General features: G+C 37.6%; 1 protein-coding gene across 1 annotated transcript; it reads right to left on the bottom strand.

Annotated features, from left to right (window-relative positions):
* Positions 1–1,803: 1,803 nt before the first annotated feature.
* On the bottom strand, positions 1,804–8,144 carry asf1ba (anti-silencing function 1Ba histone chaperone). The gene is made up of 4 exons (XM_062990842.1): positions 7,645–8,144; positions 5,328–5,443; positions 3,432–3,608; positions 1,804–2,372 (listed from the first exon to the last, which is right to left on the bottom strand). The coding sequence occupies exons 1-4, from the start codon at positions 7,751–7,753 to the stop codon at positions 2,181–2,183; spliced, it is 594 nt and encodes a 197-aa protein (XP_062846912.1). The 5' UTR covers positions 7,754–8,144; the 3' UTR covers positions 1,804–2,180.
* Positions 8,145–19,711: the final 11,567 nt, after the last annotated feature.

Genomic DNA, 19,711 nt, shown 5'->3' with positions numbered 1-19,711 from the left:
TGAATGTTCATGCAAATGTAAGATCAGAAAAAATATAATGATGACCAGACATACAGGTACTTCTTTATGATGTTCTAGTAAAGAGCGGAATTTATGGTTCTGTCAATTATGGCAAGTGACCCAGTCCCTGAAGAAGCATAGCATTTCCACACCATCACACTACCACCACCATTCTTGACAGTCAGTATGGTGTTCTTACTGTAGAATGCTGTTAGCTTCACACTAGAAGTAACAAAACCCATGCCGTCCAGAAATACTCTGAAATCTAACATTATCTAAGTTTAGCCAGGCCTGCAGATCCTGGGTTCTTTTGTGATTTCCAAGAGAAGTCTTTGATGTACTTCTTGAGGAATTTTAGTAGGCCGGCCAATTTCGGAGAGATTTATCACTGTTTCAAGTTTTTCTCCATTTGGATATCATGCCTCTTATGCTGGCATGTTGTGCTGCTTGTTGAAACCTTTTATCTCCCTTAGAGTGCTGGAAAGGTTTTATTTAAGTGATGTTTACATTCAAAAGAATGAGCAGTGATCAAGCCTGTGTATGTCTAATCATGACTTAACACAGTTATAAATTTAATTAAATTAACTGGTTGATTTAGTATCTATGGTGGCAAATGTGTTTACAGAGAACCAGTAATTACTGGATAACTTTTTGTGGTTAAAAAACATTATTGTTTTTACTCCATTTGTCTTTGCCATAAATTTACATTATACACTGATCAGCCATAACATTAAAACCACCTCCTTGTTTCTACACTCACTGTTCATGTTATCAGCTCCACTTACCATACAGAAGCACTTTGTAGTTATACAATTACTGACTGTAGTCCATCTGTTTCTCTACATATCTTTTCATCAGGACCCTCACAGGACCACCACAGAGCAGGTATTACTTAGGTGGTGGATGATTTTCAGCACTGCAGTGACACTGACATGGTGGTGGTGTGTTAGTGTGTGTTGTGCTGGTATGAGTGGATCAGACACAGCAGCACTGTTGGAGTTTTTAAATACCATGTCCACTCACTGTCCACTCTATTAGACACTCCTACCTAGTTGGTCCACCTTGTAGATGTAAAGTCAGAGACGATCGCTCATCTATTGCTGCTGTTTGAGTTGGTCATCTTCTAGACCTTCATCAGTGGTCACAGGACGCTGCTGGTTGGATATATTTTTGGTTGGTGGACTATTCTCAGTCAAGCAGTGACAGTGAGGTGTTTAAAAAAATCCAGCAGCGCTGCTGTGTCTGATCCAGATTAAAGATTAATCAACAAACCTTTTCCAAGTTGGTTGCTATGGTGTTCCAGGTGATTGCTAGGTTGTTTCTTTCTTGTTGCCAAAACAAATTACAATTGTGACCAAATTCAATGCAATTGATGGTTAAGGGATTTGCTCAGGCAACTTAGCTTATAGTAAACTATAAGCATCACAAATACTACTATAATAAATGTATACATCTTGTAATTCAAGTTAAATACAGTATTATTTGTATCAATTTACAGGGCAAAGCTTTCACTGTTGAAAATGTAGGGCAAGATGAAAGAAGAATCAGATAAAAGATCGAACTGGCATTAAACCAGAGATGCTTTAAAGTCTGCCTGTAATAGATGCAGCAATAGTCCATGTTGCCTAGCAACAGGCAAGCAGGACTGGAAAACAGAGCAACAGATGAGTAAGATACATAATCCAACACTGGGGCGTTTTATGAATGGATGAAGAGGAGCAGGGAAAGCAGAACGACAGCTGAATTTACACTCCGCATATTTTGTCATTACCAGTGCAACACAACAAAAAGCTCTTTGTGCCATTCATGTAACAAAAAGAGATTTATTTATTCAGAGCCAGCATACAAACAAAAGGAAAACTATATACAGTATAGTACAATCCCACCTGCAGACCTTTGGTTGAATTTAATAGTAAATCCAATCTATTTTGAAAGATGATCAAAATACTGCTTGTGTAACACTCATTACTTCCAGATCTAACTTTTGTCATTAATAATTATAACACCTCTCAGGCACTCACACAGCCTCTGAGATATCACGTTTAATAATATGATTTACAATGCCTGACTTCAATCTGAAACTCTTAACACACTGGGCCCCAAAGTCAGTGCTGGTTGTTAAGTCTGCTTCTCTGGCCTGATGGGTCTGGTGTATAAATTCTTTAAGATGATTACGGGCTCTACAAGCAGTCCATGGAGTTTTCTGGCATCAGTCCGAGTGGAGGCGCTTTTCCAGGTGGGCACGATGGAGGCAGCATGACATTTGGGGAAGGATCCACATTCTCAGAGTCCTCCATCTTCTCAGAACATCCCTCCCAGTTGATATGGAATCTGGTTACACGTGGATTTGATGCCAAAATGTTTCGCTGGAGCTGAGGAAAAAAAACACCAACATATTGTCAAGATGGTGTACTGGGCACTCATAATATGAAGCCAGGCAAGGTTTCTAGATTTTGAACTAACCAAGTAGGGTTTAAAATAGGCACATGGTACTCAGTTATACAGCGTGTTCAATATTTAGGACTTTACATTCTGGACTTGTCAGCATAACAGTGATAAAAAAAATAAAGACCACTAATGAGCCAAAACATTAAGACCACACCCCAAAATGTGCATGGTAATGCACATTACATAACAATTACGCAAGCCACCTTCAGGGATATTAAATGTTGGGCTGGTGACAGTTACTCATAGTACATAGGTTGAATGCAGCAAATACAATCAGGCATATCATTATAACCAGCAAGCTGGGTTGAAAAATCAGCAACAGCAAGATGTGCTCAAAGACACCCATGTTAAGCACTCACGGACACTGGTCTGAAGAAGAACGAGCAACAAACCACTAACAGGTTGTTGGGCGAACAAAACGTACTGATGGCAGAGGACATGAAGGCTACGGTGTCCGGTACAGACCAACAGAGGGAGTACTATGGCTAAAACTGCAGATCATTTTATCAACGGTGATGAGCTGAATGCGTCAACACACAAAGCACTGAATGACAATGAAAGTGTCTGTGCTAACCTTCTGTCCACTGTCAAAGGCATTTACAATGGGCACAAAGAAGGTCAATTGGTCCATTGAATCCTGTTTTCTTAAAATTCATGTAGACGGCTTTACCCATTAAAAAAATGGCATCAACACAAAATATAGAAGGACCTACTGGTAATTTTCTGGTATCAGATGCCAAGGGACTCTTTAGATATCTTGATGGGTGAGAGCTGTTTTGAAAGCAGATTAGTTGTGTAGTCCTAATACTGCCTCATCTGTGTGCATTTGGGTAAATGGTCATTAAAAGCATGTTTGTGACTCACTTCCTATCTATAGATGTGACACAGTGGCTAGTCTTAGTTTTACAGTAGATAGGGTGACTCGGCAGCAGACAATAATCCACCAATCCTGCTTTAATAGAAACACTCCTGAGTTGTCGTACCTGAGAGTAGTCAGGTTTAAGCGGTGGGTTCTCTCGGAGCTCAGCATCAGTGTACTCGTTGTTGACGTAATAGCCAATGCGAATAAACTCCTGTCCTCGGTATGTGCAGGTGATTAGAACAACAGTGACTCCCACAGCATCGCTCTCAGGGATCAGGCCAGTATTCGGAGCATCCGCCTGTTGCAGATAAACAGTATGGTTAAAGTAACAAGTGACGACTCAATCAGCTAGCAAATCAGCTAAACTTAAAACATTGCCTAGAAACACCTACAGACCTAATAATAAAAAAGCTTATATTGTGCTTGGATTAGATTGTGGTTGCCTCCAGTTCAACACATTCTTTTCTTGCACTTAAACAATCTATTAAATAGAAATGCATCAATAATCACATTCCAAATGATGTACTAAATAGTAAAAAAGTAATGACACCTTTGTGGAGTAAAAAACTCAAATATAAAGGGTGTGCAATATCATATAGATCATGATAAATAAAATGTCTCCACAAACTCACACTAAACACATTATTATCTGAGCTGAGACATGTCATCCCTATTTGTGTAGTAACAACCAGACATTACTTGATTCGCTAGTCCATCTTGAATGGCCAGGACTAAAATACTAGTAGCTATTTATAGCAAAGGAAACAGGATTTGTCAGAATACAGGCAAGGAAGATGACAACACCGCAAGTTTTCAGCATTTAAAATCTTTACTTTAGGACGTATTATACTTTTTGTTTTGTTGTAATAAATTAGGGCTGTCGAAGTTAACGCGATAATAACGCATTAACGCAATCTTAATTTAACGCGATTAAAGAAATTAGTGCCGTTAACGCAAATTCTAGTTCATGTTGAGACTTGACTGGTAGAACCAACGTTTTAATGTCGGACTTGCCACCGTTTTTCATTTGCGGTTTGTTAACATAATGTAACCGATCGTGGTAGTGATGCACTTGCATAATAAAGAAATAAATACACGCTATATTCACAAGTTGTCGGGAGCAGAACACTTTATTACACTTAATTAACTTCTTCTTCTGTACCGAATACCGGAAAGCTGAGTCAAGCACGTTAGTTCATGAACTATGGAAGCCCCAAAGGGTCAAAACACACTCACTTCGTGTAGAAACGTCCATCAAACCATTGTCACAATACTGATGGAGAAATTCTAACCTACAATCTGACATTTACTGCTTAGTATGTGAGTGAATAAAACTCCCTTACAGTTTTCTCTTGTCCCAGCAGTTTTTTAACATCAGTACATTTAGCATAAAATGTGTTCACCATTTTAATTGTAACATTTAACTTAAAAATCCTTGTTTTCTATAACATTTACACAGATTTTTTTTAATGCGATTAATCGCGATTAACTACATGAAATTCTGAGATTAATCGCGATTAAAAATTTTAATCGTTTGACAGCCCTATAATAAATACAAAACTATATTACTATTTAGTTTTTAAAACGTCAACACTGAACGACCTTACATTTGTATTTAACTGTTTTCCACACGTGCATTTACTACTGTTTCAGTAGTAGCAGTAGACATCGTTCTTCAAAATCTTTAGTTTCATCACAGAAAATAAACCTTTATTTAACAAAACAACAGACTGATGTGTTCACTGAGAGAGCCATTGAGTTTTGGCCATTTTCCCTTTATCTCCCAATTCAGTCATATCCAATTACAGGTATATTACGCTGCAAATTTCTACCCTTAAAGAGGTGGGTCAAACATATGTGACTTTGCTGTGTTGTGTAAATAATGATTAGTCCTTTCCAGCAGCAATGTAAATCATGTAAGGATGTAAGGATTTAAGTGTCAGGTATTAGTCATTATTACTAAAAGAATGTACCATTAATTGAAAAGTGAATCTTGAAATCTGATGTCTAAGCTCACCTGGAACACAAACATGTGACGCCCCGCCGGCACTGGTCCTACCAGGACTGAGTCCAGAGTCTGGTCATACTCCTCGCTCTCAGCTGAGCCCACATAAATTATTTTCCACTCAAGATCTGAAACAAAAATAATACAGCTTTAAATACAGAGTGTTTTTAAAAGAAATACTGTCACACCCTCAGCTTACGTGCTCTGAATATGCCATTGGGTAGAGGCCTGTGTGTACTAATATTTAATAGTAGTGGTAGCAGTGGATGGCAAATCTGAAAGTTAAAGGTTCAAATCTGGCTCTACCAAGTAACCGACGTTGGGCCATTGAGAACTTAACCCTATGGGCTTGTTAAGTCTGACGTCACACGTGACGTTCGGACCATTTCCGGGTCCAAACGCAAACAACTATGATATGATAAGATAAGGCTGAACCTCTGAACCTTTTTATATATATTGTAAAAGCAATATTGCACTAATTGTAATTTTCTATGTTTATTGTCATAAATATTTCCTGTTTGGTTAAATAATACTTATTTGAAGTGGAGACTTGGTATTTTAACTATTGATAATTTTTCCTGGTAATCAATGTATGCTGTTATTCATTAGTCCTCTTTGGTTAGCCCTTAAGAGGGCAGAATTGTATTGGCTCTATATACGGAAAATATATATAAAATATCCGGAAAGAAAGAGGACGCGGAGCAATAGATTTTTTACCGTAGTTTTGTTTGTTATACGCCAATTGCGAACATATTGAGTTTTTATTTTGTTTTTATAAGAAACTTGGATTAATGGATAAGCCAATTTAAGAAGAAAGTTAAAATAAATAATGTTTGTGGAAAACTTATGGAACTCTGTGTCGCTGTCATTGGAAATTGGGTTTACAAACACGAGTCATAAACTTCTAGTCCTTCTCAATAGCGATCTGGACGAGAAAAGGTCTTTTATATATATATATATATATATAGACAAGATGTGCAGTACACTAGTTCATGTCATTATTTAATTTCATGTCAACTCATCAAGAGGTAAGCGGTCATATTTTTAATTCATTACATGAAAACTGACATTTCTGACTCTTTGGTTTTACTTTTAATCAGTATAGCTTATAGCTTATAAAAATCAAAAATCCAGGATATCACATGTAAATTATATGAACATATTACATGTAAATTAAAAACAGCTCGAAACACGTGTAATGAATATACAATTTGACAGTTTACATTAAATTATGAACAAAAATATTACTTCATGATATCTAATTGCAAGAAAAGCGGTAGAAAGACAGTTGGGTAGTTTTTTTCCGACTCGGACACAGCACTGTGGTATATTGAAAATACGAGGGGTCTCAGCCAACTTGGACCCGGATGTGACGTTTCATATAATGAAACAAAATGTTGTTTTGCCTTATGTGTTCAGACTTTAGGGACACCATGTATACAGAAAAAGGCAAAATTTCAATAAAAAAAAATCACTTTGCAGTACTTCAACACGAAATAAAGTGCACTTTTACATACCTTAGGAGTCTTTTTAAATATAACATCAGGTGACAAAATACTTAAATGTAATGAATGTGTTTGGCTTACAGCCTTACTTTCTATTCAAAAACTATAAATGAATAACTGAAGTCAATTATACCAATCTTATTAATATTGTAATCAGAATCATAACAAAATGCTGTTTCACTTAATCTTATATGGTTTGATTTTAAACCCAAAATGGGTTCGTGTTAAACTGTTTTGTTCGTTTGTAACGTTTCATACAATTTACATTTATCCTAGAATTTTATCTGAATTAGATGCAGGTCAACAAAATAAAAGCACCACTGCAATCATTGTCTGCAATTTTCTTTTGTTCTGTACCTTGCTTGAGCATCAGAAATAGTAAAACAGTATAAATAGGTGCAATTTAATGATGAGATGTTGTTATCCAGGTAAGATTAGCACTGTCTGGATTACTGTTTATACCACTGACTAAGTTTGCCAGTGGATTTTGTTTTTACTTTTTAAAATTGGACAAACATGAGTTTGCAAACACTTGCAAAAAGCAGAAAAATGAACGAAACACTTATTACAGTAAATAAAATGTATTCGATATGATATACCAGCTTTTAGGCATGCCCAAAGCTTATTTACTAGAAATAAGAAGGAATTTCTTTCAACACTAAGCATGTTATGCAGAACAGTTTCACACAAAAGCTAAAAGATCACTTTACCTCCACTTCAAGTCCCGCCATAATGACGTCACATTTAAGATGTAACTAGGCTAAGCTAACCGACATATTAAGTATTTAATCAGTAAAAGCAATCAATTAAAATAAAACTCTCACCTTCTGGAAGATCCTCCATGCACTCAAATGTGATCTCAAACTGAAATGGGTTCCCGAAAGGACTCGGGTTATCTAAGACTGCCACATTTAGCACCTGCACCTTTGCCATTGCTATACAGCTCTTAGAAAAATAGTCAAAAACCAAAGTCGCAAATGTGGACAGTTTTAACGAAGCGAACAAACAAATAAACAAAAGCTAAATTAAACCAGCAGATACTGAATGTATAGCTGTAACGCTAGTAAGACGTTTCTATAGAGACAAACAAACCAGTTAGCTTTATTAGCTAGCTACGTTTGTAAACCAACAGTTTAGCAGTAAAACGCTAAAAAGAACCCGGTGTCGCTGTTAGTTTGGTCTCTTCTGTAAAAATAAAATATAGACTAATTAACACACAGAGTTTTTAAATATGAATATATATATAAACTGAGTAAAGCGCAAAACTACAAAAATGAGCTCTCCGTCTCTCCCGCCAGACCGTTCACACCATTTTACTTCAACGTCAAAGAGAACGGACTCTGTCTCTACGCTGATTGGTTCAGTACACAGAACGTCATACAAGATTCCAGTCGCTGATTGGATAGCGGTTACAGATGTTAAGGGTTAACGCTCTTTTTTCAAAGGCTTGTCTTGGGGTGCGTCCAAAATCACACCATGTTCACTACATAGTGTACAAGTCCGTAAAATTTTGTAGCACACTTAGAGAGTGCCGACATATTCAGCGATTTCTAACATTTCAGTGTACATTTAGATAGTTTAATGTCTAAAGAATCTATCAGTACTAACTAATACAAAACATCTATGTTATTCGTTTGGAAATGTACAATTTCCAACAAACAGGCAGTGTCTCAAATCAAAAAGTAAACAACACAGGGATTCGGCCATTTTCTTGGACAGTGGATTTTCTCCAAGGTTAATTTGCCTGGTGTAAATTTCATTTTGGGTCGATGTGTTCTGGGATTTGGGGAAAAACATTGGCAAAGATATTCCAATTAGTAGTCAAAATATATTTTTTATATTTGATAACCCTAATTTCTAGCCGATAGAATCTTATATAGTTAAGTTAATAATAATATTAGCTAAATATTACATTCATAAAGTTAAAAATGCAAAAAATTACCATCTTTTATTTCTTTTGTAAATTCAGATTTGAAAATATATTTTAAAACAATTAATTATTTGAGCCCCTCACTAAATAAAAAAATATGTAAATTGGTAACTGTTTTAAAACACTTTAAATGTACAGTGTATCACAAAAGTGAGTACACCCCTTACATTTCTGCAAATATTTTATTATATCTTTTCATGGGACAACACTTTAGAAATAAAACTTGGATATAACTTAGAGTAGTCAGTGTACAACTTGTATAGCAGTGTAGATTTACTGTCTTCTGAAAATAACTCAACACACAGCCATTAATGTCTAAATAGCTGGCAACATAAGTGAGTACACCCCACAGTGAACATGTCCAAATTGTGCCCAAAGTGTCAATATTTTGTGTGACCACCATTATTATCCAGCACTGCCTTAACCCTCCTGGGCATGGAATTCACCAGAGCTGCACAGGTTGCTACTGGAATCCTCTTCCACTCCTCCATGATGACATCACGGAGCTGGTGGATGTTAGACACCTTGAACTCCTCCACCTTCCACTTGAGGATGCGCCACAGGTGCTCAATTGGGTTTAGTCCATCACCTTTACCTTCAGCTTCCTCAGCAAGGCAGTTGTCATCTTGGAGGTTGTGTTTGTGGTCGTTATCCTGTTGGAAAACTGCCATGAGGCCCAGTTTTCGAAGGGAGGGGATCATGCTCTGTTTCAGAATGTCACAGTACATGTTGGAATTCATGTTTCCCTCAATGAACTGCAGCTCCCCAGTGCCAGCAACACTCATGCAGCCCAAGACCATGATGCTACCACCACCATGCTTGACTGTAGGCAAGATACAGTTGTCTTGGTACTTCTCACCAGGGCGCCGCCACACATGCTGGACACCATCTGAGCCAAACAAGTTTATCTTGGTCTCGTCAGACCACAGGGCATTCCAGAAATCCATGTTCTTGGACTGCTTGTCTTCAGCAAACTGTTTGCTGGCTTTCTTGTGCGTCAGCTTCCTTCTGGGATGACGACCATGCAGACCGAGTTGATGCAGTGTGCGGCGTATGGTCTGAGCACTGACAGGCTGACCTCCCACGTCTTCAACCTCTGCAGCAATGCTGGCAGCACTCATGTGTCTATTTTTTAAAGCCAACCTCTGGATATGACGCCGAACACGTGGACTCAACTTCTTTGGTCGACCCTGGCGAAGCCTGTTCCGAGTGGAACCTGTCCTGGAAAACCGCTGTATGACCTTGGCCACCATGCTGTAGCTCAGTTTCAGGGTGTTAGCAATCTTCTTATAGCCCAGGCCATCTTTGTGGAGAGCAACAATTCTATTTCTCACATCCTCAGAGAGTTCTTTGCCATGAGGTGCCATGTTGAATATCCAGTGGCCAGTATGAGAGAATTGTACCCAAAACACCAAATTTAACAGCCCTGCTCCCCATTTACACCTGGGACCTTGACACATGACACCAGGGAGGGACAACGACACATTTGGGCACAATTTGGACATGTTCACTGTGGGGTGTACTCACTTATGTTGCCAGCTATTTAGACATTAATGGCTGTGTGTTGAGTTATTTTCAGAAGACAGTAAATCTACACTGCTATACAAGCTGTACACTGACTACTCTAAGTTATATCCAAGTTTCATGTCTATAGTGTTGTCCCATGAAAAGATATAATGAAATATTTGCAGAAATGTAAGGGGTGTACTCACTTTTGTGATACACTGTATATAAGGATAATATTTTCTAAGGACATTTTTATTTATTTGCTTATTTATCTTATTGACTTATTTTATATGATGTACTATATCACTATATATTATACTATATTTATTTACTATGATGTACTATATACAGTGCCTTGCAAAAGTATTCAGCCCCCTTGAACTTTTCAACCTTTTGCCACATTTCAGGCTTCAAACATAACGATATGAAATTGTAATTTTTTGTGAAGAATCAACAACAAGTGGGACACAATCGTGAAGTAGAACGAAATTTATTGGATATTTTAAACTTTTTTTAGAAATAAAAAACTAAAAAGTGGGGCGTGCAATATTATTCAGCCCCTTTACTTTCAGTGCAGCAAACTCACTCCAGAAGTTCAGTGAGGATCTCTGAATGATCCAATGTTGACCTAAATGACTGATGGTGATAAATAGAATCCACCTGTGTGTAATCAAGTCTCCGTATAAATGCACCTGCTCTGTGATAGTCTCAGAGTTCTGTTTAAAGCGCAGAGAGCATCATGAAAACCAAGGAACACACCAGGCAGGTCCGAGATACTGTTGTGGAGAAGTTTAAAGCCGGATTTGGATACAGAAAGATTTCCCAAGCTTTAAACATCTCAAGGAGCACTGTGCAAGCGATCATATTGAAATGGAAGGAGTATCAGACCACTGCAAATCTACCAAGACCCGGCCGTCCCTCTAAACTTTCAGCTCAAACAAGGAGAAGACTGATCAGAGATGCAGCCAAGAGGCCCATGATCACTCTGAATGAACTGCAGAGATCTACAGCTGAGGTGGGAGACTCTGTCCATAGGACACAATCAGTCGTACACTGCACAAATCTGGCCTTTATGGAAGAGTGGCAAGAAGAAAGCCATTTCTCAAAGATATCTATAAAAAGTCACCTGGGAGACACACCAAACATGTGGAAGAAGGTGCTCTGGTCAGATGAAACCAAAATCGAACTTTTTGGCCACAATGCAAAACGTTATGTTTGGCGTAAAAGCAACACAGCTCATCACCCTGAACACACCATCCCCACTGTCAAACATGGTGGTGGCAGCATCATGGTTTGGGCCTGCTTTTCTTCAGCAGGGACAGGGAAGATGGTTAAAATTGATGGGAAGATGGATGGAGCCAAATACAGGACCATTCTGGAAGAAAACCTGTTGCAGTCTGCAAAAGACCTGAGACTGGGACGGAGATTTATCTTCCAACAAGACAATGATCCAAAACATAAAGCAAAATCTACAATGGAATGGTTCACAAATAAACGTATCCAGGTGTTAGAATGGCCAAGTCAAAGTCCAGACCTGAATCCCATCGAGAATCTGTGGAAAGAGCTGAAAACTGCTGTTCACAAACGCTCTCCATCCAACCTCACTGAGCTCGAGCTGTTTTGCAAGGAAGAATGGGCAAAAATTTCTGTCTCTCGATGTGCAAAACTGATAGAGACATACCCCAAGCGACTTGCAGCTGTAATCGCAGCAAAAGGTGGCGCTACAAAGTATTAACGCAAGGGGGCTGAATAATATTGCACGCCCCACTTTTCAGTTTTTTATTTCTAAAAAAAGTTTAAAATATCCAATAAATTTCGTTCCACTTCACGATTGTGTCCCACTTGTTGTTGATTCTTCACAAAAAATTACAATTTCATATCGTTATGTTTGAAGCCTGAAATGTGGCAAAAGGTTGAAAAGTTCAAGGGGGCTGAATACTTTTGCAAGGCACTGTATACTATTGCTTGCTTTTTTTAGATGACTGTAATTCCTCTGGCTTTGTTGTTTTTCTCTTTTATGTTTATATTTTTTCTTCTCTGCTGTTATTTAACATACGTATTTTGTATATTGTTAAATTTAGTACAAAAGCATATTTGATATGTTTATATATATATTATGTGTATGTTTCTGTAATATTGTTGTTTAAAAATAAAAGTTATTAAAAAAAATAATGCCTGGTGTAAATTCTGGCTGTACTGCTCACAAAGTAAACTATAACAGCACTTTGTGCAAACACCCCCAGCCATTTCCCAAACCCTTGTATTCTGAAATGCAAACTATTAACCAAGAGGGTTTGGCAGGTTTTCATTTGTGAGCAGAAGTTAAAATAAAGGGCTCTTGGGTGTAGGGTTGCCAACTTTGAGAACTGGAAATAAGGAACACCCTGGGCTGGTGGGTTGGCGGGGTGGGATGGCGGGTGTTTACCTGAGCGGGAGCGGGAGTTAGGCGGTTAGAGTTGCACCTATAAAAAATATAACGGGTCTTACACCGTCATAGGAACATTATCAAAATGTTTTATTTAGGCTGTTTAACATTTATTATTTTCATTCTTTATAATAATAAATCAGAACCATATTTTAGGCAAAACAACATGTATAAAGAACATCATGTAACATTTTTTCTCAATAGCCCCAACAACATTTTTACATAATCCATCATCACACTGATAAAAATATGGAACAAAGTGCGTCCTGTTTCAGTTCATTACGGAACGAGACGTTCAGTTTCCAAATAAGGAACGATTTCGTATTTTACGGGACGGTTGGCAACCCTACTTGGGTGCATGTCCATGACATCATCAGCAGGGGGAATATAATCAAACCAGTTAGGCATTGTTTAGATGCAGTTTTTCAGTCTGATGATGCACTTAATGCTAAAAGTTTTTCATAGACATGTTTAGGACACATTTCTTTAAATTGATTGTAACAATCATAATTTCTTCTTTCATTGTCTCTAAACCCATGGTTATTGTGAAGCTTGATTAGCTATTGACACTGTCACTTAATATTTTAGGAGCTTCTTATTTAATGTGAGAGTTTTAGTTTTCTTCTTTATCTTGTTAGTAGACTAGAGTTTCATGTAGTTTTTTAATGCAGCGGTCCCCAATATTTTTTGCACCATGGACCAGTTTCATATTAGATTTAATGTCACGGACCGGCGGGGGCGGGAGGATTTAAAATAAAATTATACGACAAGCATAATAAAAAACACAAAGTGCATAACGATACTACTCAGTGAGAACCCTGAATTTTCTGCTTATTTTAGCTAGCTTGTGGGATTCATTTTTTGGTATCACTTGACTGAAATAAGTACGTGTTAATCACGTCAAGAAGAAACAGATGGATGTTATTGAAAGACAATCCTTTTTAAAAAAATAAATTTTCTCCCCATTTTCCTTCAGTGGCCGAGAAGTGCAAAACAAATGAACATTTTAGAAAACAAAATTTTTACCAATGCCGAAACAAATTTACAAACGGCCGATCAGACGGAAAGGGTAGGTACAATACACAGGAAGTGCTTGTTGCTTACCTGTTGTCAATCAAACTGTTTCGCGGGGGTAAAGTGAATGGAGTTGTTACTTTTGTAATTTTGTTTTCTAAAATGTATTTGTTTTGCACTTCTCGGCCACCGTATTTTCCTACCGATTTAGCGCACTCAATTTTTGTCTTCCGCTGCTGAGAGATACAAAATTGCATTCAAGGAGAGCACGTTGCTGTACACGCCTCTTCCGACACGTGTACAGCCTGCACAGGCTGCACAGGCGTCTCTTCCGCCAGTCAGGGTCCTTACACAGCGTATGAAGACCCCACCCACACATAGTCCTGTCCCCACACTGCAGATATGGTGGCCAATTAGTATCTGCTGCAGGCACTGCCAATTATGCCCGCCAGATAAGTTCAGAAACTCGTTGCTGGTGTGCTAGCGGAATGTCCCTTGCGCCACCTGGCAGAATCCATTTTTTTAATTAAAATATCTTTCAGAGTGTGATTGCCAAAAAAAATATATATATATTTATTGTTTCTGTGCGGCCCGGTAGGCTCGGTGGTTGGGGACCACTGTTTTAATGGGTTAAGTGAAATTAGCCCTATTTATAAAAATACTGACACATTGTTCACCACCACCATTCATTAGATATGCTTACATAAAATTTAATTTCACTCTACTACTTTTACTGTGTAATGTGCAATGCTACTTTGGTAGCATTCCTCTTTAACCAATAATAAACTTATTTGCAAGTTGACATTTTTCCTGAAGGCGGATAATGCTTCCCTAAGCAACAAATGCAGCTTCTGAGGGCCCTGCAGCTACCATGAAACATATAATCACTATAATCACTATTTGGTTATAGCTGTTTTATAACATTGTCAATAAAATTGCTCAAAAAAGCAAAATGTATGGTTTATTGTTATAACTTTTAGAAATAAAGAAAAGTTTAAAAATAAAGTACAAAGAGCAAAAAGTAGTTTTTGTACTGTTAACAATATAACATTTGTTTGGAGGTAGATCAGGTTAACTGTTATCTGTAATCTTAAATTTTTACCATTAAAATAACTTTTATTAAAATGATATTAATATAATATTATTTGAGCTCTTTTTAAATGTATCTCTTACTGTGTGCTGTGGCAAAGTTAGTCATTGTAGTGGGAGTGTGAGAAAACCCACTCTAAAATCTCTTTAGGTCCTTTAAAGGGCTGGCCTGTCCAAAGCCTGTGGTTACTAACCAAACCTTTCTTAAAATGAATACCATAGTGGCAGGATAAAAATGTAAACAATTTCATAATAAATCAAATATAAGTGGCAGTGATAGCTCAGTGGTTAAGGTACTGGACTAGTAAACAGAAGGTTGCCGGTTCAAGCCCTGCGACCACCAAGTTGCCACTGGTGGGTCCCTGAGCAAGGCCCTTAACCCTCAGTTGCTCATTGTGTTCAGCTCATAGTGTAAGTCGCTTTGGATAAAAGCGTCTGCTGAAAATGTAAGTAAATTATTGGGAAAAATACATGTATTTCTAATACTAATAGTACTAATACTTATACTTTCTAATTTCTAAAAAAACTTACATATGATTGTGCAATTGTGAAATCACCAGTTACTGAGGTATGCAGAGTTGAAATAAAGCTTGTCATCACCCACAATAAAAAAATGTAATATTCTTCATTCCTTTGTTGCAAGGTGCAAACCACTGCCGAATAAAAAAAACACAAACACTCATAGAATAGAATAGAATAGAATAGAATAGAATAGAATAGAATAGAATAGAATAGAATAGAATAGAAACTTTGTCATTGTACATAGTACAATGAAATACTGTGTGGTACTTCTCAACATAAATGAACCATATAAAAAGAAAAACAATAGCAGCAAGAAAAAACAACACACGACAACACACAGACATAAAACATGCAGTCAAAAATCCAGATAAAGATCCAGTCCTTTAGATAATATTCTGTGGACTGATGAGTCAAAGGTGGAACTTTTTGTAAGACACGGGTCCTATTACATCTGGTGTAAAGCTAACACCACATTCTACCATAAGAACATCAAACTAACATTCAAACAAGGTGGTGGTAGTGTGATGGTGTGATTATTGATGGAACCATGAATTTTGGTCCCAATCAAAAAATCATGAAGGAGAATGTCTGTCCATCAGTTGGTGACCTAAGTGTGGATGAGTAATGCAGCAGGACAATGATTCACAGCACACAAGTAAGCCCACCTTTGAAAGCAAATAAAGGATTTGGAGTGGCCAGGTCATATTTGAAAACCCTCAAAGGTAGCCAAATTAAGGTAGACAGTTTTGTGAAGATACTAAAGACATAGCAATATAGAAGAAAATTGTTGTAAACATTAAATTGCAGTAAAGTTTGATTGCAGTTGTTACTATCAAGGTTGGCACAACCAGTTTTAATCAGTTATAAGGGGATGATAAAAAAAAAAAAAAAGTCATTTGTGATGTAGGTTTTAAATGAAACATTTCATTTTATGTTTGATCATGTTACCATAAAATTAGCTGAATATCTGAAACATGTGACTAGCAAAATAGAAGAAATCAGGTGAGGGGGCAAATGCTCTTTCACAGCACTGGATTGTTTGGAAAACTTCTGAAAAAAATAATAAGCCTTTGGATAATTTTTGGCACAGTTTATTTCATGTATATACACCGTTTAGGCATAACATTATGACCACCTCCTTGTTTCTACACTCACTGTCCATTTTATCAGCTCCACTTACCATATAGAAGCACTTTGTAGTTCTACAATTACTGACTGTAGTCCATCTGTTTCACTACATACCTTTTTAGCCTGCTTTCACCCTGTTCTTCAATGGTCAGTACCCCCACAGGACCACTACAGAGCAGGTATTATTTGGGTGGTGGATCATTCTCAGCACTGCAGTGACACTGGCCTGCTCTGTGGGGTCCTGACCATTGAAGAACAGAGTGAAAGCAGGTTAAAAAGGTATGTAGAGAAGCAGATGGACTACAGTCAGTAATTGTAGAACTACAAAGTGCTTCTATATGGTAAGTGGAGCTGATAACATGGACAGTGAGTGAAGAAACAAGGAGGTGGTTTTAATGTTATGGCTGATAGGTGTACATATTTTACTTTAGTTTTGTGTAGTATCAGTGGTCTTACAGTTTCTAATTGGTTAATTATTTTCACAGAAGGCAGAATGGATTAACAATTTTGTGGAATGGCAAGAATTTCTTGAGCTGTTAGTGGCTGGAGATTAACTGACCAAAAACAGTTGGAGGTCACAGCGCCTAATCAACTGTTGCAACAGTCAGATATAAACTCTATATTCATAAATGGCTTAATGTTTTAAAAATATTGTTGAAATTGTGTGCCAAAACAATAAACCATGGTTTTTTTAAAGTAGAAAGATCCTTAAACACCAAATGCACTGGACATACAGCTTAACCATTAACTAAAGCAACCTGCTTTCAGACCGGAATAAACTGGGTCATGGGTCTTGGTATTATGTGTGGTTGCAGGGCCGGCAACTGTACTTTCATTTAATAATGAGCAGCTGATCATTTACATTTTCAGCATTTAGCAGATGTCTTTATCCAAAGCGACTTACAACTAAAACTGTATGCAAACAATTGAGGGTGAAGGGCCTTGCTCAAGAGCCCAACAGTGGCAAGCTTGAACCAGTGACCTTCCGATTACTAGTCCTGTACCTTAACCTCTGAGCTACCTGGAATCTTGTTTGAGATGTTAAGGGAAACTAGTGTAAACTGGTGTAATTTGAGGAAACCCACATGGACTAGTGACACAAACCTGCTCTACCACTGATCAACCCTTGTGTATTTATTGTGTTTTTAAATTATTAAATTGTGGAATTGGATATAAAGTATATTTTTGTTGAACAGGGGACTGGCAATCTGGTTAGAATATGGTAAAAAACAATGGTGCTTAGATAAAAAATAATACTCTGATAAAACCTGAAAAGGAAGTTTATATTTTAGCTTCTTAAAGAAATGTCATATGGTCATTAATGACTCTTAATTATCCCTATGCCTGAGTAGGTGGGGCAGACACACTGGCACTGCTGATCCTCGCATGTTCTCCGCCTGGTTCTACCTATAACCAGGTAAGTTTTGTTCCAGGTACACCGGTTTCCTTCTAAAAATGTCCAAAAGGATTGGCAGCTTTACGAGGCGAGTTAGTGTGCCTTTGTGCCCAGTGTTTCCTAGATAGCACCAGGCACACTTTAGCCCTCAATAATCCAGGGTGTTTCTGGGTGGCACGGTGGCTTAGTGGGTTTCCTCCGGGAGCTCCGGTTTCCTCCAGTCCAAAGACGTGCAAGTGAGAGGAATTGGAGATACAAAACTGGCTTCTTAAAGACAATTATTTGGTCATTAATTACTCTAATTACTCTAATTACTTTGGTCATTAATTACTCTAAGTTGTCCCTATTATTTTTTATACTTTTCTTATTTTTTTATTTATTCTACTCTATTTAATTTACTCTATTTACTGTACTTACACTGTACTGGAGCTGCTGTAACACTCGAATCAATAAAGGAATCTTATCTTATCTATGCCTGAGTAAGTGGGGCGAACACAAGGGGCACTGCTGATCCTTGCATGTTCTTTGTCTGGTTCTACCTATGACCAGGTGAGTTTTGTTCCAGGTACACCGGTTTCCTTCTAAAAATGTCCAAAAGGATTGGCAGCTTTACGAGGCGAGTTAGTGTGTCTTTGTGGCCAGTGTTTCCTAGATGGCACCGGACCCACTGTAACCCAAAATAACCCAGATTGTTAAATACATATAAATAATGTGTAAATTTCTTTTTTTTTGGTAAAGTACTGCCATATTGATGTAAATGGTAATGACGCTGAAAAAATATACTCTATGATCAGGAGGAATACATGATTAAATTACTCACATTTCCAGACATTAAAATGTTAATCTTCTCTCATGGCTGGCATGTGCTTCCTTGCGAGTCTTTGTTTCCATGGTTACAACATAAACAAGTGTTACCTTCAAATGATTCCCTACAGAAACCATACACTGTTGCGGTAATGACGATAATGCTGGGGACAGTAATATATTGCTCAAAAATATGCATAGGTTGAACAAATATGAAAAATAAAATTACATTTTGTTTCTTTTTAAGTTATTATAAAACTCATATTGTGATTTTTAGAATGAATTGATCACTTTTTAGCATTTTATTATAGCAGAGAAGTTTTAAAGTCTGGGTTGGGGACAAGGCCAAAGTAGCAAAATATCAAAATATTGATGTTTAAATCATCATAAAGAATGGAAATCATAATTATTTTGGTATGTAATTTTTTTTAGTAATGCAATGAATGCTCTTTTTAATACCTAAAATATTTGTTTTGTAATAGGGACGTAAAAGTTCCCCCAATTGAAGAATCACCCATATATATATATATATATATATATATATATATACAGGGGTTGGACAAAATAACTGAAACACCTGTCATTTTAGTGTGGGAGGTTTCATGGCTAAATTGGACCAGTCTGGTGGCCAATCTTCATTAATTGCACATTGCACCAGTAAGAGCAGAGTGTGAAGGTTCAATTAGCAGGGTAAGAGCACAGTTTTGCTCAAAATATTGCAATGCACACAACATTATGGGTGACATACCAGAGTTCAAAAGAGGACAAATTGTTGGTGCACGTCTTGCTGGCGCATCTGTGACCAAGACAGCAAGTCTTTGTGATGTATCAAGAGCCACGGTATCCAGGGTAATGTCAGCATACCACCAAGAAGGACAAACCACATCCGACAGGATTAACTGTGGACGCAAGAGGAAGCTGTCTGAAAGGGATGTTCGGGTGCTAACCCGGATTGTATCCAAAAAACATAAAACCACGGCTGCCCAAATCACGGCAGAATTAAATGTGCACCTCGACTCTCCTGTTTCCACCAGAACTGTCCGTCGGGAGCTCCACAGGGTCAATATACACGGCCGG

The sequence above is a fragment of the Trichomycterus rosablanca genome, chromosome 2 (assembly GCF_030014385.1).
Source record: "Trichomycterus rosablanca isolate fTriRos1 chromosome 2, fTriRos1.hap1, whole genome shotgun sequence".
Lineage (NCBI taxonomy): Eukaryota > Metazoa > Chordata > Actinopteri > Siluriformes > Trichomycteridae > Trichomycterus > Trichomycterus rosablanca.
This window is presented reverse-complemented; position numbering and strand designations above follow the sequence as displayed.